Consider the following 27,572-nt stretch of genomic DNA (forward strand, 5'->3'; position numbering starts at 1 on the left):
CAGTGTCACCATTACAGGAACATTCTTTATTACAAGTCAACCAACTGTATCAAAACGCCATAAACCCTCCACCATTAACGGAGTGTGTTGCAGAAGCTCCGAAACACACACTCCCACCAGGTAGTGTTTGACAACCAAACGTTACGTGTTCTCAAACAACCCCTAAAGGCACATCTATAGTCATATTTACATTGCATACACCCTTTACATTAAAACTAGGACAAAGAGAACAGGCATGTCATGAACGCCCAGCCAGCCGATGTGTTTTTTACTACACAAACAACAGTCCAAAGCAGCGCTTCCCAACATGTTCTGGATCAGGGCCCACTTGGAAAAAAATGTCTAGAAAGTCCATCCATCGTTCTCTCCGCCAGCCTGCAGTCTTGGACGTGTGCGTTCTCAGAGCATGTTTATTTTAACTATCAATGTAATTGATCCGATTTCCTTGATAAATTGGATTGGATCAATGGAACCAACGTGGTATGTTTTTAAGTTCCTATTCATCTGTGATGATACATTGAAAAAATATGTTTGAAAAATCCCATGATTTTTCTTTTTTACATTACTTTTTAATATTAATGCAATATTATCATTAAAATCACTAGATCAGTGGGCACTGGCCCACTTGGAACGATGCAAGTTGGAATTGCATGCCCCCCCCCAGTTATTATGTGTGTGTCCCTTTTATGCCCATATATGGAGCTCTTTGTCAGGCATGCCCAAATATGGAGTCTATGCCGATATCAGAACATCATTGTGGTATCATGCCAAAGCAGTAGAGGAAATCTTGAAAAAACAAGAAGGTGGCCGCACACGCCAAAGCATGCCAAAGCAGCCCAAATATGGAGTATGCAGATGTCAGAACATATTGTGATGTCATAACAGGCCAGATCCATATATGGATATCTAGGGCCTCTGTCCAGAGCCTGGGCAGAGGCCTTTTGTGGCGGTTCTGGACAACCGTGGGTCCGACCGTCTCAAGGCCGGGCACTGCACTCCCCCGTGGTGGTGTGGAACACATGTGGCAAATTTGAAGTCGGCGGGACGAACGGTTCTCGAGTTATGTGGATGACAGACAGAGACATACAGAGACATGGCACATTTATAGATAAGATAGTGTTTTGCCAATGCTTTTGGAGCCCACTTGCAATACCCTCGAGGTCCACTAGTAGGCCCTGGCCCACAGATTGGGAGTTCGCTGCTCCAAAGCTATACCCTCACAAATCCATAGAGCGATTTGTTAACCTACCGGTATATGTACAACACACACAGTATCCAAAACACACACAACATGAGGATTTGTGTTCGTCTTTCTTATGGCTTCACTTGTGCATAATATCAACTGTGTACATTTCAACGTTGCTATGGCTCATATACAGTACACATCTGGATATAGGTCCTACAAGCAGATGAGAGGCCTATCTTGTGTTTCAAGGCCAATGAACCACTTAAACGTCTTGGTTCACAAATCCAAGTATGTATCCCTCTGCACCAAAATCTCCTTGGCGAAAATAGCCGATCTACAAGCTCAAAGATCTGCTATTTCCGCTGATTGTTCGACCCCCAGAATAGGGACGTCACGCTAGGGTTCAAGTGTTTAACCACGCTCGGACAGACTCAACGGCCATCTCTCGTCAGAGGATTTCGTGCCACTTTAGTGATTGCTGCAGTAAATTATGACATCACGCCACAACGGTCACTTTCACGGAATACAAAACAAATCCAAAAATAACTCGCCATCTTCTTCTTGTTCGCGGTTTTCAGAGCGCTGCTCTCTGCCTATCCATCCCCACCTCCCCCGGTCCAATATCGTCTCTCAAGGTCAGGGATTCGTTTCCGTCTATCTTAGGCTCTTTGTTTCGCCCACAGCAGCTTAAGATACAATCTTGGGTCCCACAGTGCAAGCCAAAAGTTAGATCTGATGGCGGACATACTGATGGACGGTTAGTGCACGAGTCAGCTTTATATATATAGACATGCACCTGAAATACCTACCAGGCACACACACACACACACCGATCAATGCACTGATGAGGAGATGAGCTGGAGCCGGGCAACCCTGCAGTTTGTGAGTGTTGTGTGCGCGCATGACTGAGAGAGAGGGAGTGTATGTTTATGTATGAGAGAGAGAGAGATTGCGTGTGTGCGTGTGTGTGTGTGTGTGTGTGTGTGTGTGTGTGTGTGTGTGTGTGCGCTCGTGCGCGCATGTGTGTGCGTGTGTTTGTGCGACAGAAGGCAGACGAAGAATGACGTGTTTTTTTTAGCACTGTGTGTATAGTTGGCTTTTGTTGTTTGGTTTGTGAAATAAAGGTAGAAAGTGAATAGGGAGGTAGGGCTTGTGTGTTTTAATAGCACTGAATGTATGATATGAGTATAAGCGCACGTGATCGTGTTTCTATTCAGCATGTGTGTGTGTGCGTGTGTGTGTGTGTGTGTGTGTGTGTGTGTGTGTGTGTGCGCGTGCGTGTGTGCGTGCGTGCGTGCGTGCGTGTGTGCTGGTCAGACAGCTTCGTAGTCCACGAAGACGTCAGCAGAGCTGAGCAGTAGAGGCTGTGTGGGCGCAGTAGTGCTGCAGACTGAACTCAGCCGCCGAGACGGCGCCCTCTGCTGCTCTGGAGGGGGTGGCGCACTGCTCAAGTTCAGGTACACCTGAGTGAGGACACACACGTTTGAATTTCATTGACGTGGTATTTGTATTTACAATTAGTTTCCTTGAGGAAATTGTTAAAATTTTACTTGAAATAGTGCACAATGAAAATCGACCAATTCGAGGGCCAGAGTTGATTCAGAAGCATAGGTATCTACCTTGCTCCCTCGAGCTGCTATTGCATCTGTGAACTTGCTCGCATTTGTTTTCCTTTGCCTATATTCATTCATAATAATAATTATTATTATTATTATTAAATTCATATTTTATGAATTTATATTACTATAATAAAAGTAATATAATATAAATTATTAAAAAGAAAATCTCCCAGGTTGCCATAAGAATAATGTGCATTTATTAGTCAAGTAACTCGTAAGGCTTAGAATAGAATCAGAATGTATGAACATGTTTCCATATACTTACGTTCTTGGTGTTTTCTGACAACAGGAGTTCAGTCCTTTCCACCAGCTTCCTAAAGGACGGTCTCTTCAGTGGGTCCTCATTCCAACACGACAGCATCATATCGTACCTACAACAAAACAATACACATTGTTTTTTTGTTTTTTTAGAGGCTGGACATTCTAGTAGCGCTATTCAGATCACTACGTCACACAAAGTTGGCCAATCAAATCTGGATGATACATTAATTTGTGACATTTGTTGGCCAATCAAAACTGGATGTTAAAACTCAATCGGCGCCAATTGCGCCTTTTGACGCCTTCTGGTACGAAGTCCCAGTGCCGATGCCGCCTTTTCACGTCTTTTTTTAATAACAATTGATTGCAGTTCACAACCTGTACGCGCTCATAACACTCCGGTCCGTAAAAAAAATAATAAAAAAGGAAATTAAAATTCTGCTGGCTTATTATGTCTATGGGGACCAGTTTTTAGAATCGTCATATCTCAGATTCTTCTTTTTGGACCAAAAACAAGCTTGATCTGCGGCTCATTTCTCTTAACGATATGATCCTCGGTTACAAGAACTAATGTTTTGGGTGAATTAAATGACGAGCGGGACATGTTACATAGCAGATTTTCACTTCCTGACTCGCAGTTTCCAGCTAAAATCACTTTCAAACTAATACGCTCTAACATTGGAGTTGTCAACAACTGGCAAGCTGTGAGTTCCTGTTCGCCCACTAGATGGGGATGGCGGTGGTAAATGAGTTTGTGACATTTCTTGACCATTCAAATCTGGATGTTACATGTTGTTGCTGTTGGGTAGAAAGAAACCTTGTCCATGTACCTTCTGCCATACTTCATCATACAAGAGTGACACGATGCGAGGCATTGTGAGCTTTTGTAGATCTGCTATATTCACTACTTTAAAACCTCTCTTTTTATAATAAAAGGAGCGGTTTCCATCAGACCGAAACGATTTGTGACATTTGTCAGTCAATAAAAATCTGCATGTAGGTAATTGTTGGCTTTCAATCAGGTCAGGAAAGTCCTGTGTGTGTTTTGATTTACAAATGTAAATCAGTGGCCTTGTGGTTGGAGTGTCCGTCCTGAAACTGGGAGGTCAGGGTTCGATCCCCGGCCGGGTCTTACCAAAGACTGTAAAAATGGGACCCAATGCCTCCCCGCTTGGCACTCAGCATCAATGGGTTGGGGGTCAAATCAACTAATGATTCCCGAGCGCGGCGCACGCTGCGGCTCACCGCTCCAAGAGATGGGTCAAATGTGGAGAACAAATTTCACTGCGGTAACGTGTGTGACTAACGTGTACGACTTTGATGTTTTTAACTACTGACCGCCACAGGCATTTTATCCGCTCGCTCACTGTGACTGAACTGGTTAACTGCTTTGGTTTCAGGTCACTTTCAGGTCACTGAGGTATTTCTCAGTGTGGCTGTTGTGTTCAGCGAGCAATGAAAGAGTGTTTGTTCCCCCGTGTGTCCTTCGGGGACTGTGAGGTCTTGTGACCTGTGAGGTCACAAGACCATAGCAAAACATCACGAAAGTGGGGCTTTGACGTGGGGCTCACACGCACGCACGCACGCACGCACGCACGCACGCACGCACACAAACCTACATCTCTGCGGGAGCAAACTCGGGTCTGCTCATCCTGTGGCCCTCCTGGATCATTCTGTAGAACACTGAGCCCACCTGCGTCCCTGGATAGGGGCTGTTACCTGCATGGGGGAAAACACACAGCTTAGACCATGCTGTTCCGTCTACAAACATTGCAGCATATAATCCCGTCATTGCCGATTAGTGAACACAATCTTAGAATGGTGCTTCTTTTATTAACACTCAAATCGATGTGCTCTGTCCCCATTAGACACCATAGTATTAGCAGGATGCTCACCAAGTGAGAAGATCTCCCACATAATCAATGTGCTCTGTCCCCATTAGACACCATAGTATTAGCAGGATGCTCACCAAGCGAGAAGATCTCCCACAGCAGTATATATAATCAATGTGCTCTGTCCCCATTAGACACCATAGTATTAGCAGAATGCTCACCAAGCGAGAAGATCTCCCACAGCAGTATACCGTAGGACCAGACGTCACTCTCAAACGTGTAAACACAGTCAAAAATACTCTCTGGGGACATCCATTTGACTGGCAAACGAGCCTGCAGGGAGGTGATAAACACAGACATCATTACACCAGCAGTAAGTACAGTGTTTTCTCCAGAGGTGGTTCTCAGCTATTTTCAAATGGTGGAAATATATACAGTATAGGGGCTGAAGTGTTTAATGTATGTTTTATAATAATAATAAGGTTTTCAAATAAATGTGAGCAAAAGTGCAATATTTGCCTCTGAAATGTGGTGGAGTCAAAACATCTCAAAGTTGTACTTAAGTAAAAGTACTTTATAGTTACTTTCCACAACTGGTTTTCTCATCGCTCTCCTTTAAGCCAGTGCTGACAGACAACACTTACAGTACAAAGTTAATTTAACTCTGTACAAATGTTTACATTCTCAGAGTTACAAGTGCAAACATTAACACTAAGGACTTACAGTAACTGTGTAGTAATGCCTGCCCATATTTATACTTTGTCGTACAACAGTGACGTGCCCATCAGTGAAAATATAAGAGTATAATAAAACACAAAATGCATTTTGTATGTTTTAATGCTGACAGAACTACTACATCTACTCCTTTGAAGGTCTTTACTGCTTGTGTTCATCCATTTTCATTCACCATGCCAGTCATTGATTCCATTGTACAGTGTATTGCTGTAATATGTATTGTACCATAAAGTATATTGCACTTTTACTCTTATCTGTGCTACTCCTGTGTTTAAGAAAATGTGAGTAGGCTATACTCTATTACAAATCTGCATATCACTTCTGTTTATAATGCATTTGGGTCCCAATGGAAATACTGCGGCACTAGATGGTGCTTCAGTTTTGCTGCGGGTGGGAGTGGCCCGTCATAAATCACCTGCGGGCGGTCAGAAATGACGCGACGCATTGAGACGCTTGTAGATCGGCTATTTTCAAATTGCCAAAATGTATAGCGTTGAAGTGGTTAATGTATGTTTTCTAATCAAAATTAAAATCTCCAAAGTAACTAGTAACTAAAATGTTCAAATAATTGTAGTGAAGTAAAAGTACAAATTTTGGCTCTGAGATGTAGTGGAGTAGAAGTAAAAGTACTGGAAATACTCAAGTAAAGTACAAATACCTCAAAATTGTACTTAAGTACAGTACTTAAGTAAAAGTACTTAGTTACTTTCCACCACTGACGGCGGGAATGGTGAGAAGACATCCAACAGGAGTAGGACAGAAAGGACAAGGACCAAAGGACCAAAATGCCGAAAACGTGGACTAGTGCAAGTTGCTTGAGCTTTAACGTCAATTACACATCGCGTAACCCCTCCCCTCCTCATTGATTTACAGTAAGAGACGTAGCAGAGAAGACACTCACGTTGCCCCTGAGTACATAACTGGCGTCAGTGGTGATGTCTCGTGCCAGACCGAAGTCACAGATCTTAGCCACCCTGCCTTGAGTCAGCAGAACGTTTCGGGCTGCCAAATCTCTGTGGATACACTAAAGACAGCACGCACACACACACAAGCACGCACGCACACACGCACGCGCACACGCACACGCGCACACACACACACACACACACACACACACACACGTTGACATTATAACCAGTTTCTATAATGGATGACAAATAGCACATGCAGCTATACAAACAAACTGGTTAAGCTCACATTCTTGGTGGTGATGTACTCCATGCCTTTGGCCACCTGGTACGAGAAGCTGAGGAGGTCTTCTGTGTCCAAGGACAGCTCATCGATATCATCTACAGGGAGGGACCGGGTGACAGAGAGGCAGTCAGACAGATATAGATGACTGAAGTTATACACGACTGAGTAGTTTGAGTTATTTAGAGCAGTGGTCGTCAGTGACGTCCAAGGACCCTCAGGGTTCCTTGAGGGGGTTCCAAATGGACCTTTCCAAGCCTGTAACTCTGATTGATTACAGTTGGAACCAAATGGACCAGGAAAGGTTCCATTTAGGGTTCCTAAATGTTAGTTATTTGGGGACTGTGAAATTAGAAAATCTGAGAACTGATTTAGAGAAATATGAAACTTTAAAACAACTTTGGGAGGTAATCATCTGGTCTATATTGTCATATGTTGCGTGTATTGGTTGTAAGTGTAGTGAGAGTGATGTGTACCTGACTGGGATGACCGGTCCTTCTCCGAGGCACGCATGGACATATAGCCTGTACCATTCTGATTCGCCTCTCTGCTGCAAGGACACAGCAACACACATTCACTCAGTTGTATGTTTTAAAGCTTATGTCTAACTAACGGCATCTCTGTTTAACCACTTTGAACCCCAGCAATGCTATCCTGGGGAACGTTCGCCAGGAATACTATCTATTTTTGTCAAAGAGATTTGCTGTAGGTGGAAAGAAAGTGGTCCAAGCTCAGTTGTAACTCAAGTCTGTTTTATTAAGACTAGATGGTTTAAGTGGTTAACCACTTTAAACCTGGCATTTAGAACATAAAAAAAAGACTAATTTCTTGACATTCTCCCGATTAGAGAGAGACAGCAAAGACAAGGTAGGGAGAGGATGAGTGACACATTGAAAGGTCCCTGTGCCACATACCCAACATTTACTCTGAGCCTATAGCGTAAACATTTACCCTTAACATTCAGGATTTTACTAGGTACAAACGTACCGCTTGATCCACTAACATGGCCCTCCCATAATTACATTTGGCAAGCAGTGGCACATATTCAAACTGCACACACGCACGCACGCACCTTGCAGGCTCCCTCTGATTGACAACATTTCGGTAGTAGCCATCGCTGATCTGGGAGCTGAAATAGGACTCCCTCTTTCTATGCAAGAAGTTGAGGAGGTCACCGTAGCAGCAGTATTCTGTGATCACCAACAGTGGGCCTGGGAGAAGGAGGATTAGAAACAAAAGCACATGAAAAGAAATGAGTATAGATTGCATTTGTGTAATTGATAAAGGTTACACAGAATTGCTTTAAAAAATGTGGTTATCGGGGGTAACAAAGTTTTTCTGTGCACTGCTGTTCTGTGGCAGGGCTGCCACTAACTAGAGCACTGGTTCACAAACATTGGGTCGGGACCTGTTTGTGAGTCACGGACACATTTTTATGGGTCCCTTTAGTTTTCTGTTCACTGCGTTTTGTTTTTAATTATTATTTTTTCAAAACATTTACAAAAAACAAAAAAGCATTTTTTTCATGAATTAAGAAACACAATTCAAAAGATGTTTTTTCAAGTAATTTCAGGAAGAAGTAGTGAAAATAGCCGATCTACAAGCTCATAACGCGGCGTGTAGCGTCGCGTTGTGATCTTGTAGATCGGCTATTTTCACTAGTTTGGGTCAATTTCTCTGTTATGTCACGGTCCTAAAAGGTTTGGGAGCCACTGAACAAGAGTGAGTGAATCACGGTGCTACTCTCACCTCCGACAGTGCAGGCTCCCAGCAGGTTAACGATGTTGATGTGGTTCCCAAGGTAACTGAGAACCTTCAGCTCTGACATCAGCGCCTCCTTCTCGGTGGCATGGGCACTGGCTGCGATGACATCATCATCATCATCATCATCATCATCATCAGCACTTCATCATTCAGAAGGTTAAACGGCAGCCATGGATTTCATTAAACAGTGGTTCTTAAAGTCCCCCCCCCCCCGCCCCAGGGTCCTTGAGGGGGTTCCAGGGGGTCACCCCACCTAAATGATTGATAGCTATAGAAACTAAATGGACCTTTACAGGTCTGTAACACGGGTTCAATTCATACCCTCTCTGAGTTATGGGGGTTCGTGGCCTAATGCACCAACCTGCGGGTCCTTTAAATTAAAACAAAAGGTATGACAACCACTGCATTAATTTACGACACACGGGCGCACATAAAGAGAGCCACAGACTGACAGCTAGAGAGAGACAGAAAGAAAGAAGGACAAATGGACAGACACTTACGTTTCAGCATTTTAACCGCAACGGTGGTGACAGAGTCTGCAGAGCACAGTCCGTAGGCGGTGGCCCTCACAACTTTTCCAAATGCCCCAGATCCCAAGATTTTACCTACGGTATCACGCACAGAGACATCCAATCAAGTCAATACATATCAAAACACATCATATCAAACTCAAAAGCATGCCTACACAACACGCACGCACGCACGCACGCACGCACGCACGCACGCACGCACGCACGCACGCACGCACGCACGCACGCACGCACGCACGCACGCACGCACGCACGCACGCACGCACGCACGCACGCACGCACGCACGCACGCACGCACGCACGCACGCACGCACGCACGCACGCACGCACGCACGCACGCACGCACGCACGCACGCACGCACGCACGCACGCACGCACGCACGCACGCACGCACGCACGCACGCACGCACGCACGCACGCACGCACGCACGCACGCACGCACGCACGCACGCACGCACGCACGCACGCACGCACGCACGCACGCACGCACGCACACACACACACACACACACACACACACACACACACACACACACACACACACACACACACACACACACACACACACACACACACACACACACACACACACACACACACACACACACACACTATATACAGCCATACCCAAGCGAAGCTTCTGTCGTGGGAATTCCCACTTTGAATCATAGGGTAGCTGCGTAGGGTCAATGTAGATGTAGTTGTTTCCATGAATACTATCTATCACCTTCCACTGGATTTGGAACTTGGGTTTCTGTGTTTGAAACAGGAGAGAAGAGGGTGTGTGGTCTGAATGCAGTCTGCAGATATAGGACAGGTCCGTTTACAGAGAGAAATGTGATCATGAAACAGCCTATGAATGGCACATCCGCTGATATATAAATAACCGCTGTGTATTAACCCATTTTGGGCGGGAACCCCTTTTGGTGTTTCAAGCATTCTGTTATACTTTAGCTATTGAAAAATAGCAGATCTACAAGCTCATAGCGTGGCACCGAGTGGCGCGCTATGAACTTGTAGGTCTGCTATTTTTGAAAAATCGTAAAAACGTTTTTTTTATTTCGACGTCAGGCCTAAATGGGTTAATATCCCTTTATGGAAACATTACGTATCACCAATTGACTGTTTAACTGAAATCTACAACACGTTTTATGATATTTTTATTGCATGGCTCCTCGGAGACGAGCCATCTAGCCACGCGTCTCTGTGTGTGCAGTGTCGGCGCCAGCACTACGGAACTGAGGGTGTATCATCAATATACCCTTTTATACGACCAAACACCATCCCCAGTGACAGCAAAGTGTGTGGGCTATGTTTGGTGTGTGTAACCATTCTTTCTTTCTTTCTTTCTTTCTTTCTTTCTTTCTTTCTTTCTTTCTTTCTTTCTTTCTTTCTTTCTTTCTTTCTTTCGTTGGGACAGTGCACATTGACAAACACAACACAAGACAGATGTAATACATACACAATACGAGCAAGTGTAAATATGCTGGATTTAGCGAACGCTAGCCTACTTTCCATCTGTAGTCCCCAAAATATTACTGTGCATTCATTTTTTTATTACTCCTCCAGATTTTGTCCAAGAATCCCGCAAATCGTTACACACTATCTCTAAAGTCATGTGTTCAAGACGGATCTGTCCGATATTTCATATTTCATCCTACTGTAATTGGCTAACATTGGCTTTCCAAGTTTGCAGGATTGGCCTGTTTTTAACAAAAAGCCTCAAATCATGAACACAATGTGCAATTTACGTGAAATCTTTCACGGACTTTCCTACTAGGCTGAGGAATATATCCCACCCTTTTCACATTGGCCTGTTATAGTACCACCAACAGGTGGATTTTTGTAAAACACATTTTTGGAACAAAATGCCTCAAATCATCCAATTGCCATCCAAGGCGTAAGAAAAAATGGCACCCTTTTCACATTGGCCTATTATAGCGCCACCAGGAGGCCACAACCTGACCTGCCCTGGTGGAGACCTGTGCCCCGAGGGGCACTTTATTTAGTTTTTTCTATGGAATGCACTGGCAAAAGAACGTATTGTTTGATAATATGAAAGCCAGATGAAGAGATGACACCGGGGCGTGTGTCGTAGTTGATTCAAGTAACAATGATGAGAGCTTTACCCTGTACCCTTGGCCCTGTATTACATCCATGCATGTAGGGAACTTCCTATGTGTGTGTCTGTCAACGACAGATGCTAACCAACGATTAGCATCAAAAAACATTTTCCCAGACTGGGCCGGCCGAACGGTCCAGGCCCTAGGCTGGAAATCCAGCCTGACAGCGTGTCGCGGGTTCGAGTCCCGATCCCGACGACCTTTGTGTCTTCCCCCCCATCTCTCTCCCCCTTTCCTGTCTAACTACTGTAAAATCAATAAAGGCAAAAGGTCCCAAAAATATCTTACAAATAAAATAAAAAATACGTATTTTTTTTTTACTGGAAGTCAATGGAGGTTAAATTGGGCTGAATCATTGCCCAGTATGAAGATGACTGATGTCATAGGCTGGCGACATGAAGATCGAGATCTGTACATAGTAGACACACCGGTATTAGATGCTGTCTTGTTACTAGTCTTACTGAATTAGCATGATCCCTATGCTTATTCAGAGGGTCTGACTCATCCGACGTCAATATCCCAGACTGTCGATAGTTCCAGGTACTCAGAGAATGTCGAAACTCCCATCGAGTACGACTATGCATCGCGATGAGCTGATTTTCAGCATGTCTGCAGTCTAAATGGCAGAGTGATTCATCTCAGTTTCATTAGGGATGCATTCTAGCAGTGGGGATGGGATCGATCGACTGGATAAGCGCTGCTCTCACGTCAGCAGAAAAATCGTTACCGCATAGACAGAAAGAAATCGGATGACCTAAACACAGCACACCATAACGTGATGTGACTGACATCACCACACCTGGTCTACTTTCCAACAGTAGCGTACCAGCACCGAGGGTCATAAATCACACTGAAACGTCATAACGCCATTAGTAAAAACTGAGTTCTGGGCTCCAAGCCAAAAAAAAAATCAGGCCATATAGCACTTTTTAAAGTCAGTTATTCTAGCTGCAGGATACATAATATATGGTTTCTGTAAATCGCTGATGTCAGATGAAAAAAACATATATTTTTTTAAAGTCAGCATTTTCACAAATGGGGGGGGGGGAATCATTATTTTCATGCTTTTTTCAATAACAAAGAGGATTGCAAATGAGTTTGGGGACTGTGTGGACTCTGATGGGGAGAAAAATATCCGCTCAAACTATTTAAACCCTTCTTTCTATAGTAAAACAAAAATGAATCGCTGACAATTACAATTGAGGTAAAAGATAAGCCTGCAGCGCAAAACAATAATATGCAACCACCACTTTATTTGTCTATTCCAGACAGTGGTCCGCGGACCACCAGTGGTCCTCGAGGGAGTTCCTCTCAAGAGTTACATTATTGTTAAACATCTGCATTACTTAATTTACAAGATGTCTACACAATTAGAGAATGTAGAATAATTTTTATTTTGATCAACGATAACAAAGTTTTGGGTCTGAGAGGCTAAAGAAATCTCATCAAATGGTGGTCCGTGGCTCAAATGCCGACCAAAAAATGGGTGATCGATATGAAAAAGGTTGTATAAAACCTACCTGCAGATATTTATACAGCAGCACCACCAGGATAACACTAAGGAGCCCGGCGGTGGCCACCACAGCCGTCAGCAAGGGGGTGAACAGCTCATGGGGGACAGTGCGCTCTGTTTGGAGGAAACAAAGACAAACCTGAGTCAACTGGAGCCTGCTTATAGAGAAGAGGATAGCAGATCTACAAACCCACAACGTGTCATGCTGGGACACGTTGTGAGTTTGTAGATCAGTGTGCGTGACACCACAAGCATGCAACCAAGTGTTGTATAAATTAGGCATAACATGAGTGTATGGAAAATCAATCTCTCCCTACTCCCTCTCTCTCTCTCTCTCTCTCTGTCATACATGCATGCACAGGCACACATACAGAGTGGTGGAAAGTAACTAAGTACATTCACTTAAGTTCTGTACTTAAGTACAATTTTGAGGTATTTGTAGGCTACTTTACTTCAATATGTGAAATCTTCCGTACTTTTACTTCTACTCCACTAATTCTCAGAGGCAAATAGTGTACTTTTACTCCACTACAATTATTTGACAACTTTAGTTACTAGTTACTTGTGTCGCATTGTGACATTCTGCATAACGAGCACTTTCTACTTTTTCTGCACATTTTCATGGCAATACTTTTGTACTTTTACTCAAGTACATTTTGAATTACTTGTAACAGAGTATATCTACATTGCAGTATTAGTACTTTTTTAGTACTTTTACTTAAGTAAAAAATGTAAGTACTTTTTCCACCACTTCCTCCGCCACCTCCAGTGGCAGCTGCAGCAGTTGTTGTTGTTGTTTGTGTGAGACTGGGATTATAGTGTCCATTAGTAATCCCGGGATGCACAGTCAGCACAGTCCAATAATCTCATCCAAGCTGCACCCAGTCACCACACACACCTGGCTCGCATACAGCACATAACGGCCTGCTGTTTGTGTATAGTGTCTGTGTGTGTCGTGCGTGCGTGTGTGCGTGCGGCGTGCGTGCGTGCGTGCGTGTGTACGCTCCACACATGAAGCATGTGTTTCAGCTAAACATGTCCCAGACGCATGTGCATCTTGCTTTCATGTGAATAATGATGTCACTGCGTCTATGCCTGCTCGTGTTTGCATGGGTCGTGCCTCAGTCGGACATGCTTGGACTCTTTTTGCCTTACCACTTATAGAGAACAGTGTGTAGACCTTGTCTCCCTCCATGGACGCCGCCACACACTCCAGCGTGTGGAAGTGTGCTGTGTGCACCTTGCTGACGTTCAGACGGCCTTCCACCTCGCTCCTCCCGAACGCCGAGCCCGACGCCATCGTCACCGTGGCGCTCTCCTGCGTCTCCCATCGGGTGGCGTTGGGCAGGTGAGAACACCTGATGGAGAGAGTCCCATGGTGTCTGGTTTAGGGGAACACTAGAAAAGCAGGCACATTCTGTCCTACAAAGCCCAAAGTGGAGTACCTACATTTTTGGACACAGCGACTTATTTGTGTATCCCAAAGGTCAAATTAGCCTTTGTGAGTTTGGGGCATGAACAATTACTTCGAGAACATATTTACAATTAGTGTAATATCACTTATATTTGGATATTTGGTTGACCATGCAGTTGAAACACATTTAAACCCATTATTGGACCATTTTTCTTCCCGTAGTCACTGCACTTTAATGGCTTTGTAGGACAGCATTGACCCCTCCATTACGCTAGTACACTCCGGATTTACTTATTTGGAAGACTATTATTTATTTGCCATTTTTCCACCGTTGGACCGAATGGTGAAAGATGGGGGTTGACGTGTGACTATAGTGTCTAAAGCCAGACAAGTGAGACAACCCATCATTTTCTGTAGCGCAAAAGTTGCAACAGCAAGCAAGAAAAATCTATTTTTAAAATATCTTTTAAAGAAAAGTCAATTTCTGTTGAGCAGCAAGCTAGATAAGCTTTTGACCATTTTGATTTACAGTAGGACTTATTTACACGACTACAAAGGCGATACGTAAGTGGGCACTTCCAGTGTACAGACTGTTTGCTGGGAAAGCCTTTGCTGCTTCCTCGGATGTGACAGATTTGAATCTAGCTCATGATCTTTCCTGTGCCATCGTGTAATCGTCTGTCTGTCTGTCTGTCTGTCTGTCTGTCTGTCTGTCTGTCTGTCTGTCTGTCTGTCTGTCTGTCTGTCTGTCTGTCTGTCTGTCTGTCTGTCTGTCTGTCTGTCTGTCTGTCTGTCTGTCTGTCTGTCTGTCTGTCTGTCTGTCTGTCTGTCTGTCTGTCTCTCTCACTCTCTCTCTCTCTCACCCACCATTGTAAACAATTCAACAATGGCATACAGTACGTATCTCTGGAAAAGGACAAGCATATAGAATATCATGTTGTACATACCGTGTGTGGGGTGGCTCACAGAAGTACCAGCTAATTTTGGGGGCCGGGTAGCCGGCAGCGACGCACCGCACCTGTCCGTCAACAGGCCCTTCTTGAGAGATAATGACCGGCTTACCTTGGAAAGAAACGCACAGAGAAAGAGGCTGACAATGGGTTCATATCATTTAGGTTGGTTTGCAAAGATCCAAAGTGAGATCGTACAAAATACTGTAGGACGTGTAGGTGATAAAAGACTTACATTAAAGTAATGCAGGGGTAGTACAGGGGCTCTCAAACTTTGTATGCCACGACCCCATTTAATGGGCGACTCCACACTTTATTTATAGAGCAATTTCAACGTGGAAATAAAGAATTTCTTAAAATAAAATCATACACTGTTTTCTAATACATATTCATATAGGTTATAAAACCTGTATATGGGTATGTATTGAAGTTAAAGCAGCGATTCCTGCTGATTTGTAGGCCCATCTCATGCGAGCTAGTTTTCTTGGCACAGGTCACTGTCTGGTCTGCTGAGCTGGAGACCGGGGTTTGATTGCAGCTTGGGGCAGTAAAACGCTACAATATCAATAAAAGCAACTTTAGTGTTTCTGTACACACCGTAAACTGATTTGTAAACCATCAGAGTTTCTTAATCCGGCTATCGCATTGAGATGCGATCCGTATTGAACGCAGTTTGACAACAATGCCAATATGGGGAATTATCTTTGCTGGCACATACAACAGGTAACATTTTACTAGGGTACAATTACAAATGGAACCAAAATGGGCCCCAACGGCAACTTCCTGCGACCCCGCAACCCATAGTTTGAGAACCACTGCAGTAGTAAGTAATACATTGGGAAAATAGGAGGGTTCCTGATGAGGAAGATAGTTCAGAAAAATCCAAATCTGTTGGAAATATTCAATTTCGATTTGGTGTCATAATTAAACATAATGTTGATATGGCACTCTGACAATCAAGAAAATAAAACATGCCACTTCATATCAAGTGAAAAAGGTTGCCAATCTCTGGACTAGGGTGGTTAAATATTTAGGATATTAATATGTCTACTACAGGTATGTTACAGCCAAGAGAAACTTATAAAAGTAAAATAACGGACAAATACACACGAAAGATACCTACAAGTTAGCAACATAGTAGTGCAAGTAGCAGTCAGCATTATGTGGTGAATTACAACAATAATGAACAGAAATGTACACTTTCTGCAAAGTAGTTGAGCGGTGAGCGAGATACCGACAGGAGAAACAGTACTATACTCACTGTTGACATAGACAGGGAATGTGTGACTGACAGAGGCATCGAGGTGGCTGGCTGAGAAGGTGTAGATCCCGCCCTCTGTTGCGAGGACTCGCACTAGTTTCAGCTCACTGATGTATCTGAAGTATAAGACCACACACACACACACACACACACACACACACACACACACACGCACACACGCACAAACACACACACACACACTATGTAAGCATGAGTGCGTGCGTGCGTGCGTGCGTGCGTGCGTGCGTGCGTGCGTGCGTGCGTGCGTGCGTGCGTGCGTGCGTGCGTGCGTGTGCACTTATCGTATGGATGATTGCATGTTAAAGATGTAATCATGTATTCGTACCAAACCGTTTGGGTGGTAAGGGGTGTTTAGTGTCTTTGCATGCAGAACTTCAATTCTGAGTGCTCACATGGACACATATTGTACGAGGGCAACATACACAATGTTTGTTTTCCCCAGGCCGGGGGGGGAGGGGAGGACGAGGTGTGCTTGCTTTTTACTTCAAAGTCCTTAAATAACTTAGCGACAAAAAGAAACATACTTGGCCTGATGAAGACTCTCTTTGAGTCGAAACATGTTGGCTTATTTTAAATAAATAAAGTACATTTATTTTTATCCACTCTCTCTTTTAACCTTTCGAGTGCTCGGATCGCCGCCTTTTCTAGTGTCCTTAAATAACTTGACCGTAAAAGTCAGCGCAGTAAATGCAATAAAAGTGTGCACCATTACAGCGTGCTGTACACACAGGAGGACGAAGCTCCCTTTGGCGTTTTAACAGCCTTTTGCCTGTAATAGTTCAGATAGGGCCAGAGCAATGACAAACACGCACAGGCATTTTCATAGCAGCGGATCTACGACCATACCCTTTGAGAACAGCGGATTCAACAGTGTCGAAGGAGATTGAGCAGCGTTCTAAGATTCCTCTTCACGTCCACATTTCAGACAGAAAGTTAAACCACCCCTTTCTGTTGTTCTGGTGTCTTGTCCAGGGCTTCTACAGTAGCCATTGAACACTGACGGATGGACGTCCAGAGATATGGAGAGTTACATTACAGTGACTGCCCATCACATCACCCCTGAGTGGAACATGATAAGGCATGTTCTGCAAACTCAATGCTATGAATACTGTGAATAAAGTCAGTGAAGCTGGACTGGGACCAAACATTTGATGTTTTGTATTGCCGTACCGGAAAACAATTAAAATGTGACTTTAAAACTGAGGTAGGTGCTGAACTGGTACCGTTTCAGCCCTAGCGCATGCAACAGCTCAGTGCACTGTACCTGTATCTATGGCGATGGACTATGATCACGTGCTCGGTGGTATTGCGGAGCTGCTTGTGGTTGTAAGCCCAGCTCAGAGCTGTGGGTGCGGGATAGGCATCAAACTCTACTTTGAGCCTCAGGCTCTCCCCTTCTCTCACGTCAGCCTGGCTGGAACCACGGCTCCCCAGCATGCTGATGAAACCTCGATCTGGATCACAACAGATACGAATATTAAAGAACGGCTTCACCACCTTTCAACCTATCTTCATATAACTGGTTCATGATAAAATACCCCCCCAAAAAATCTACTCAGGCCTGGGCCGGGGCTCAGCGGTCCAGGCACCTTGGCCGGTAGCCCAAGTCTGGCATGTCACTCCCCCATCTCTCTCCCCCATTTCCTGTCAGCCTACTGTCTGTCCCTCTATACAAAATATAAAATATAGGCAAAAGCCGCAAAAAAAAACCCCATAGAAACCCGTCTTCCAGTGACATCATCGATGGGGAATCCAAGCAAAAAAAAAAAAAAAGAAACAGCAGGGAATTCTATTCCTGAGACAACTTCTCAGGAATAGAATTCCCTGCTGTTTCTTTTTTTTCTTCTTTTGCGATAATGGAAGTCATCGTTCTCACGATAATAAAAATTTAAATCTGCCTAACGATGATGAGTAGAAAACAATTGTGATATTTTATCATGAACATTAATGAGGACAGGTTGAATGGTGGTGAAGTGGTCCATTAAGTTCACTCAAAAATCCCACACAACTGTATCATAACGTATGCAACAAAGAAAGAGGGGGCATTGATATTTAAGGAATTTGGGTGAACTGTATACACACACACCACAACATAACATCACAGAAGTGGGGCACACACACACACGCACACACACACACACCTATTATCAACTTTACCACTCACTCACCACGGACGTCCAGCTGCAGCGCTGTCGTGGTGGTGCCTCTCTCGTTTTGCCCGTGGCATCGGTAAATGCCAGAGTCTGATTGGTTGACAGCAGTGATCAGCAGTGAGGAAGAACGCTCGTATCCACGGGTACCAGACAGGAAGTAGGAGGTGTTGGCTTCCAGAGGATTCTACAAGAGGTCAGCACGATCATCAACACTATCAACAACAGTGTTTACCAAACACGGGTCTGACTCGGGTCCCCATTTTGTTGGTGCAACGCTGCACCAGCTGTACTTGTGATAAATTGATACTGTCGTTAAAATAAACAAAAACAAAACAAACAAAAAAAACGTAAGGGACAACTTGCATTGTTTTTGAGGGGTGCTAGCCTCTCCAATGCATGGCTTTTGAAGATCACGTCATATGGCAGCACTTAAAGAGCACTTAAGTTATGACGTAAATCGGTTGCCAGCCAAGTCTATGGACTTTAATGTTTGTTTAGGGTTTTTACATCGGCCACAAGACGCCATGTGGCCGATATAAATACAGTGGGCGCCCGTCACTTCACACAAGTTTGTTAATGCATTGCCATTACCAGAATATCGGATCAGGTCTCGACCCAAAATCAAATGACTCAAAACCGGATCCCTACAAACCACTGGAGTGGTCGGCGCCAACCTTTTTGAGCACGCTGTGAATAAGACAAGGGAGACACTTGAAAGGCACGTGGTGGAGCTAATAGCAGACAGCTTTATGTTCTGCATAGCATGTTAAGGTGGCCACTATAGAGTGCACCACCAAAAGAGACATAACGTCTGCCTACAAGTGTGAAACATTATTTCACACTGCAGCTTTCTGGCGGGTCCTGACGGCTGCAACCCATGACTTCCACAGCCGTGGTTAGGCCACCCAGCCTGGCGGAGATACTATATTCACTCTGCATATAGTGACCCTTTCTAGTTCGGTTAAATTTACTAATTAAGCATTTAACAGACGCTTTTATCCAAAGTAACTTGTAAAGATGAGCATTATTGACCGTTATTAACATAGTAAGTACTGAGATACAGAGCAAAAGCTGGGTTTTTTGCCTATCCATTTATTACACTCTCTGTTAAGTTGACACTGGATATTGGATTTTACTGCGTAGACAGACCGAGAGAGCCAGACAGAAGGACAAACAGAGGACAGAAGAAGCATTGTGTGATGCTATCGTCTATTCCCACATATCTCACCGCTGTTGGGGGGAAGTCCCATGTGAGACTGAACTCGGAGTTGACGTTGGATGAGCTGCAAGTGAGTTTAAACTGCTCCCCCTTCCTCAGGATGATGTTCTCTCTCTGGGACAGCATGACCACCGGAGGGGCCTCCGGCACTGGAGCGAGAGGTGAGAGATCAATTCAACCGGAGAAAAACCAAAATAAACTGGTAAAGGTTAACCACTCTGAAGCAGGCATTCCTACATTGGGCATGTCATTATAGGCAAACATTTTCAATGATTTTCAGGAATGGCGAAAATAGCAGATCTACAAGCTCACAATGTGTCGTAATTTTTATATAGGGCTTGATTAACACATAGTTTAAAGGTCCTTTCAGATGAGCAGCGACTGACGTGGCTATAGTAATTCATTTTCAATGAGAGGCCTGCATGGAGAGGTTGAGGGGCGACAACGCAAGCACATTTACGTGGCCGCGGTCCTCGTTTTGTGCACACGCCCGCACAACTGACTAGACCTGGTTTGTGTTGAGCTTCTTTTTTTTTTAAGCTTGCGGTGTCGCGTCCCTCATGAGCAGACCTGGAGCAGACCTGTCGTTGACAACGTCTGCGTCACACACTGGCACTGCCCATCTGAAAGGACATTAATGTGAGTAACTCAGTGGTTTTTACTGTGTATAATAAGACTGAATGTTCAAGTTTGAGATTGTAATGAGATGTCATTTGACTTGATCTATTATCACTATTGAATAAACAATAACGGTGTTTGCACGTACTGTATGAACCCACGTATTGTACACATGCACACATACGCACATCCGGGCACACAAAGGTGATGACAAATTTGTTCCAGTGGTAGCCGTGTAGCCGGGTAGGTGTGTTTGAAAAGGGTTCGTTAGGTTATCATGTACTTAATTATATATACCTAGAGTACTGCCTTCATGCTTCTTCCTTGTTCTTTTATAGATTTGTCCCTGTTCTGTTATTGCACTGATTTACCATCCTCTTTCTTAATCCCTCTTTATGTACTGTAGTCTGTAGCTCTCAATAAAAAGGATACTAGCCCAGAAGTGACCCCAGCAGTTCAAGATTCATCCCTCTTAAAACCTCAGGCGTACTGCAGCTGACCGAGCTAAAACGGCCATAACACAGCGGAGGAAAATAGCATGAGCAGTTTTCCCTAATGCTCTTTCTTCGCCTCTCATCTGGCATTCTGTGCACAACTCACCCGACATTTCTGAACATCATCGTATACAAAAAGCAGTAGTTCTGGATATTATTTTTTTTATCCCACGATTTTGTAACCCATTTTTTTCACCCGGTGCCAATTACCTAAGCTGAAATACTGGGCGCTACTCTCCCTATACCAACCTGGGGAGAGCCCTGAACTGAGCTTATGCTTCCTTCAATGCATGAGGAGTGAGCGGGTCGCTTCTTATCACCTGATAAGTTTGCTGGATGGGCCCATTTTGCCAGAGCCATCTAATAGAAGAGTTACGATATTGAGGGGGCAGAAACCGAGCGCCCGAGCGCTGTTCTTGCAGCCTGAAAGGGGGACAAGCTGGAGTTTGAAATACATTGTTTTCAACGAGGGCGGCGCAAATAAGAGCAATTTTAGGCATGTGTGCTGTTGTAAAGTATTGTACAGTAACAACTAAAGTCTCTAATGTTTGTGTTGTACGATTAGGCCTACTACAAAACAATCTAAAATAAAGGGATTTAAGATCATTAAAGCTGGGCTGTTGCCTGGGTCCAATGCATTTCTGCATCCAGGACTTGTCCCTATTTGTCCCCATTCTCAATAGAAGTCGCCATTGGACTGGCCCCATGAAGTGAACTGAGTTTTCGTAACTCTGTCTTACTCTATGGCTCTGCATTTTGCAGGACATGCTACAAGCACCGCTGGACCGATCGGCGGGAAACTTTGCACTCACATTCCCAGCCACAACAGCCCACTAGGTCGTACAAGAATCAACATCTTTGTTTCCCCTGGATTCCTTGGATCATGAAATAACTTATAGGCCTTGTCTGTGGCTAGGACCAAAGTTTGCGGACCCTGTGTGGGCAACACAACCTGGCGGAGAACTGTGATCCGAGGAGAACACTTTTCTAGTTTTTCTATATTTTATTTTGGAACAGAAACGGGGAATCGATTTGATAAGAACCGGAATCGATAAGCAGAATCAGAATCGGAATCAATACAATTTCAATGATACCCATCCCTAACATCACCCTCCTGTTTTTACTCACCACCGCATCCTTCTGTTCCTCCTCCCCTCATTCCCTTCACTTCAGGGACGTGTGTATAATATTTACTAAATTACATCTGGCATATCCAAATAAAGAAATAAGCCTCATCCCAGAGCTGTTAGGCCATGTAATGTCATAGCATTTTCAATACTGTGCTCATAGAGTAAGAAGACACTAGTCAATGGAAGTAAGGGCTGTTTGTACATTCAACTTCAAATATAAACAATGAAGTATTTCCCCCTGAATTTCTGATAGCAGATGCGCTATAGGAATGCAGAATATGTGGCATGTGCAGAGGCCTAATATACATCTCGGAGGGAGATTTATCCCCCTTCAGCTGATCGGTAGATGTTCCACACAGCGTTACTATTTATTTACTATTTTATACTTTATAACCTACGTGTGCACGAGATGTAACAATAAAGAAGAACAATCTTGTACCTTGAGATACATTAGGGAGAGTTATCATAGGGTGGCCATAGCTGAATGAGCCTGCCTGGGAAGCAGACGGTCCCAGGTTCAAGGTGTCCCTGAGCAAGACACCACTTAACCCCCCCCCCCCCCCCCCCCCCCCCCCAACGCTCACTTGAGAAGCACTGAAGCTGAAAACAATCTCTCTCCTGTGGGATGAAATATGTCTAATTATCATGAACAGTGACAGGTCCTGGCACAGACTTTATAAGAACACATTTTGGTACTTTAAAAACAGCAGAGTGTCTGTTTTTAAAGGCAGTCTAGAGGCATTTTACTCAGTAATAATGTATTCATATTTATGACATTAAGCTGAAGCACTCAGGAATTCAACGGAGATGCTGCACCTTGCCTACGTACAGCCATGGGAAACCCTGCACCATACCAAACTAAAGCTGAATGCAGCAGTGATGTACTCAACACTGCAGTAAGACTTCACCAGGTGAGGGTCACCACTCGTTAAATATCTTGAACAATATTTAACCACTTTCAACCCAATGTGTCTGCAATCCGCACGCTCGTAGAATGGCTATTTTCGCTATTCGTCGTGCGATACAGTATGTAGGGTTTAAGTGGTTCAAATCGATCACACACTTACTTTGTAGCACATCCACTGTGTACTGGTTAGACTTCACTTTGACCCCATCCAGGTGTCCAACGCATACGTAACAGCCCTCATACTCCTTCCTGGCGTTGCTGATGGTGATGCCTCGCTGATGGTTGCTACGATAATGAAGACTGGAGGGCAAAGACTGTCCGTCACATGTCTCCAATGTCAGGTGGGCGATCTTAGGGTCCGTAACCAGACAGGGAATGGTGCAGTTCTCGCCCGCACGCACTAGTATGTTATCCACCATGGTCCGTTGGAATGGATTCTCAGGGTCTGCCAAGAGGAGAGAGAGAGAGAGAGAGAGAGAGAGAGAGAGAGAGAGAGAGAGAGAGAGAGAGATAATTAAATGGAGCTTAGGGAATGCACTGGCCTGACAGCTTGAGCTGGTCCCTGGATGCTGCTCAATAGTGCTGCTCAATGGTGCTATTCCTAATAGTTAGGATGGGTTAACCTATTGTCCCTAAGAAATGGTAAAAACACACACACACACACACACACAAAGAGCTCACCTTTCACGTAGACATAGATGGAGCTGTGTTCGAGGGTGCTGTTGTTGACGCACACATATCGGCCCATGTGGGTGGCCTGTGCCGATGGCACCCTGATGTATATGCTGCCAGCCTCCTCCGTTTCTCCCTCCAGCCTGCGAGGCCTCTCCCTCTGCCACCTCAAGCCCGACGGGGGACCTGCAGCCACCCCAGCATCCTCCTCCTGGCAGCTCAGCTCCAGCCTCCCGTCCTTAGGAACTACTGTGTGGGGCCCGCTGGGGGAGATGACTGGCCTGGACCAGCCTAGATTACAACCAAATACATTATGTTGTGTTAATGTTATGCAGTGTTGTAAAGTAGCTAAGTACATAAACGCAAGTAATGAATTGCATTTTTATAGCGATTTTCCAAGTGCTCAAAGCGCTTTACAATGGTTCATTCATTCATACATTGGGAGGTGAAGTGGTGAACAGTCGACGCCAGAGTCCTCACTTCCCACATTCACACACACCAACGGTGGCAAGCTCACACCGACCAACTCATTGGAGGCAATGTAGGGTTCAGTGTCTTGCCCAAGGACACTTCGACATGTGGACAGGAGGAGCCGGGATTCGAACCGCCGACCCAGGGATCATTGGACGACCTGCTCTACATCCTGAGCCACAGCCGCCCCAAGTACTGTACCTAAGTAACATTTTGAGGTACCTATACTTTACTGGAGGCAGAACACGGGAGCGAATAGAGGTACGAGGCCTAGGGTCCTAGGGTGGGATAAGGGTCTTAAAAAGCACAGCTTTATGATCGGAGGGTGGAAATGATTCTAGCTCCAGGTTATTTAAGGAGACACCAGCGGAGAGCACGAGATCTAAAGTATGTCCCTTTATGTGGGTAGGACCTTTAACTGATTGTACGAGGTTAAAAGACTCATAAAGATTAATACAATCTCTAGCTAAAACCGAGGACGGACCGCAGGTACTATGAATGTTGAAGTCACCCAGGATCTGCACCGTCATGCTGGGCCATATAACAGCTGATAAAAGCTCTGAGAATTCATCTATAAAATGATATGATATGATATGTTATATATGATATATGTTATATATATGATATGATATGATATGATATATAATATGATATGATATATGTTATGTGATATGATATGATATGGCCCATTGTTTAAACTAGTGGTTCTCAAACATTGTCCGTTAACCCGGTCGATGCCAAATTTTGCACACACACTCCCTGGATGCCAACGATGAACCTCTGCCCCAAAACGTTGTGTTATAGCGCCACCAGGAGGCCAACTTTTGAAAAACACATTTTTTTATATTACTCCTCCAGATTCTGTCCAAAAATCCCGCAAATCATTACACACTATCTCTATAGTCATGTGTTCAAGACGGATCTATCCGATATTTCAGATTCCATTCTAATTGGCTAACATTGGCTTTCAAAGTTGGCAGGATTGGCCCGTTTTGAACAAAAAGCCTCAAATCATGAACGCAGCATGCAATTTACGTGAAATCTTTCACAGACTTTCCTACTAGGTTGAGGAATATATCCCACCGTTTTCACATTGGCCTGTTATAGCGCCACCAACAGGTGGATTTTTGCTAAACACATTTTTTTAACAAAATGCCTCAAATCATCCAATTGCCACCCAAGGCGTAAGAAGAAATGGCACCCTTTTCACATTGGCCTATTATAGCGCCACCAGGAGGCCACAACCTGACCTGCTCGGGTGGAGACCTGTGCCCCGAGGGGCACTTTATCTAGTTTTATTTTCTTGATTTCAACAAACCCTTCTGTAAATTCCTGCAGAATATAGTTGTGAATAAGACTGGAAAGTTTGGTGTATGTGAGTGCAACTGAAGTGGAGATTCTTTGTCCCAGGTATGAGGAAAACTCATTTTGAGAAAACGGCCTTTAAAGATTTGTATTGTAAAATTCCAAAACTTTTTATTTGAAGCCACTATTTTGAAACAAAGTTTCTCATCAAATACTTTATATACTTTATATATACTACCATATATCATTGGAAAGGTCTGGACCTCGAGCTGACTGTGGTTTGATCCAAATATGGTAATTTCCTTTGTACCAGCAACCAATCATGAAAATAGAGAGGGTGGATTTTCACCCAGTCATTGGCTAAATTAAACTACAAAAATATACATCTAAATGTGCATTTTGTACGTTTCTTTTGCATTAGTTTGAAAGGAAATATGTTTAGGAGGCAAAATAGCACAAAATCTCAAAAATGAAAAATGATGATTTCACCTGCCATGTCTCGCCTTAAACAGAAAATGACGAAAAAATGCTCTATAACTCTTTAACACAGGCTGCTATCAAAACAACCATCAGCTCACAAAACAATCAATAATAACGACTTGGAGTAGGCTAATCATCATGCATTAAAGATCTGAATCAATGCACTTGTTAAGAGACGACGTGCTGGCAGTGGCATTTATTCATATGCCATAGCTGAACATATATTTGCATGATATATATATATGGCCCCCGTTCAAGAATTCCCATGTGATTGTTGAATTGTTGTGCCTAAGGGCCTGACAGCGCTCCAAGATGCATAGATAGAAATAAGGACTAGGGTCCTCCTTGTATGCAAACAACGACATGCAGCCAGCCTGCGGGTTCAGTCAGTGGGTTCACTGTGCTCTAGTATCCCTAACCCTAAACACACACACACACACACACACACACACACACACACACACACACACACACACACACACACAACACAACACATATAAAGTGTTATGTCTTTCCCAGCAGTCAAGTCTAATCACTTTACTCAAGCTACCTCTGCCCTGCTGCGCTGCTGCGCACCGTGTGAATGCCAACATGTAATCCATAGCGTGATCAATAATTTATCACCTATTAGGGAGCGTGGACTGCGCGCACACACTCTCTCTCTCTCACACACACACACGCACACGCACACACACACAGTCACACACACACACACACGTCTCACACACACACACACACACACACACACACACACACACACACACCTGTTTGCCCGTGCGGAGGCGGACACCAAAGCCTCCCCTTCCTTGGTTTTGACAGTTATGCAAATCAGTCGTGATAATAACAACAGTCGTGGATTTTACCGTTAAAACACTAAACTTGAATTTGCTATACGTTAATAAATAGGCGTTAAAACATGGGCTGTCCGTAACACGTGCTCTAAATAATAAATTGTTTATGATTAAAAAACATTGATTGTTCTAGATCTAAAACTTTATAGAATAAATTGAGCGCAAAAATGACCATTTATAGGAACTTGCCTGTAGCTATAGGTCACATGAAAATAGCCTACGCTTGAATGAATCCAAACAAAGATAATCTGTTATTCACAATGGTAGTAGCCCACCTAGGCATGCTATGCTGATTCTGAAAGTCACGCTACGTACGTGAAATATGGATGTCTTTTATAGTTCTTACCTGTTAATGATAGTAAAACGAAAGGTGTGGCAAACAGGATCCAGTAGAATCTCATCATTTGCACTTTGTTATCATTACCCCATGCGATCGGTACGAAGAGCGAAAACAAACTACATAAATGGGATTCCAACCGAAACAGGTCCCTCAACAATAATAATGGGGGCGCACACGGCACACACACGCACGCACACACACTTGATACGACTCCCCGGTGGATTTCAATGGACGTTAAAGATGCAGTGCGTCTCCTCTCGGCTCTCCTCCTCTCTACGTCCCTCCCTTCTGTCCCGCATTGGCTGGAGAGTCGCCAGTGATGAGTCGGTTATTATTACCGGAAAAATATCACAACTCTTCGAAGCTACGTTCACAGTTTAATGTTTGATTCGCTCGTATAGCACGTTAATTCCCGAAAGATGAATGAATGGGTAAGGAAGGACACGCACACCTCGCATGCATGTAGGAAGCAGGCAGGGCTGCAGGCTACTGCTACTGTAGGTTTTAATCACACTGGCCGCGTGCCTCCCTGTAG

At 44.2% G+C, this 27,572-nt stretch overlaps 1 protein-coding gene across 2 annotated transcripts; it reads right to left on the reverse strand.

Moving 5' to 3' along the window:
- kitb (KIT proto-oncogene, receptor tyrosine kinase b) lies at positions 1–27,346 on the reverse strand. 2 transcript variants are annotated; one of them, XM_079498239.1, is made up of 22 exons: positions 27,044–27,346; positions 23,600–23,881; positions 23,079–23,363; positions 19,779–19,918; positions 18,566–18,734; positions 17,662–17,851; positions 16,377–16,492; positions 15,113–15,227; positions 13,907–14,109; positions 12,759–12,865; positions 9,743–9,869; positions 9,086–9,190; positions 8,571–8,681; positions 7,894–8,032; positions 7,298–7,371; positions 6,828–6,919; positions 6,532–6,654; positions 5,117–5,228; positions 4,683–4,782; positions 3,071–3,176; positions 2,806–2,863; positions 1–2,649 (listed from the first exon to the last, which is right to left on the reverse strand). In XM_079498239.1, the coding sequence occupies exons 1-22, from the start codon at positions 27,099–27,101 to the stop codon at positions 2,528–2,530; spliced, it is 2,934 nt and encodes a 977-aa protein (XP_079354365.1). In that variant the 5' UTR covers positions 27,102–27,346; the 3' UTR covers positions 1–2,527. The 2 variants fall into 2 exon arrangements, with proteins under 2 accessions (XP_079354365.1, XP_079354366.1); XM_079498240.1 differs by lacking the exon at positions 2,806–2,863.
- Between the last annotated feature and the right edge of the window lie 226 nt (positions 27,347–27,572).

Source organism: Electrona antarctica, assembly GCF_951216825.1.
Source record: "Electrona antarctica genome assembly, chromosome: 4".
Classification (NCBI taxonomy): Eukaryota; Metazoa; Chordata; class Actinopteri; order Myctophiformes; family Myctophidae; genus Electrona; species Electrona antarctica.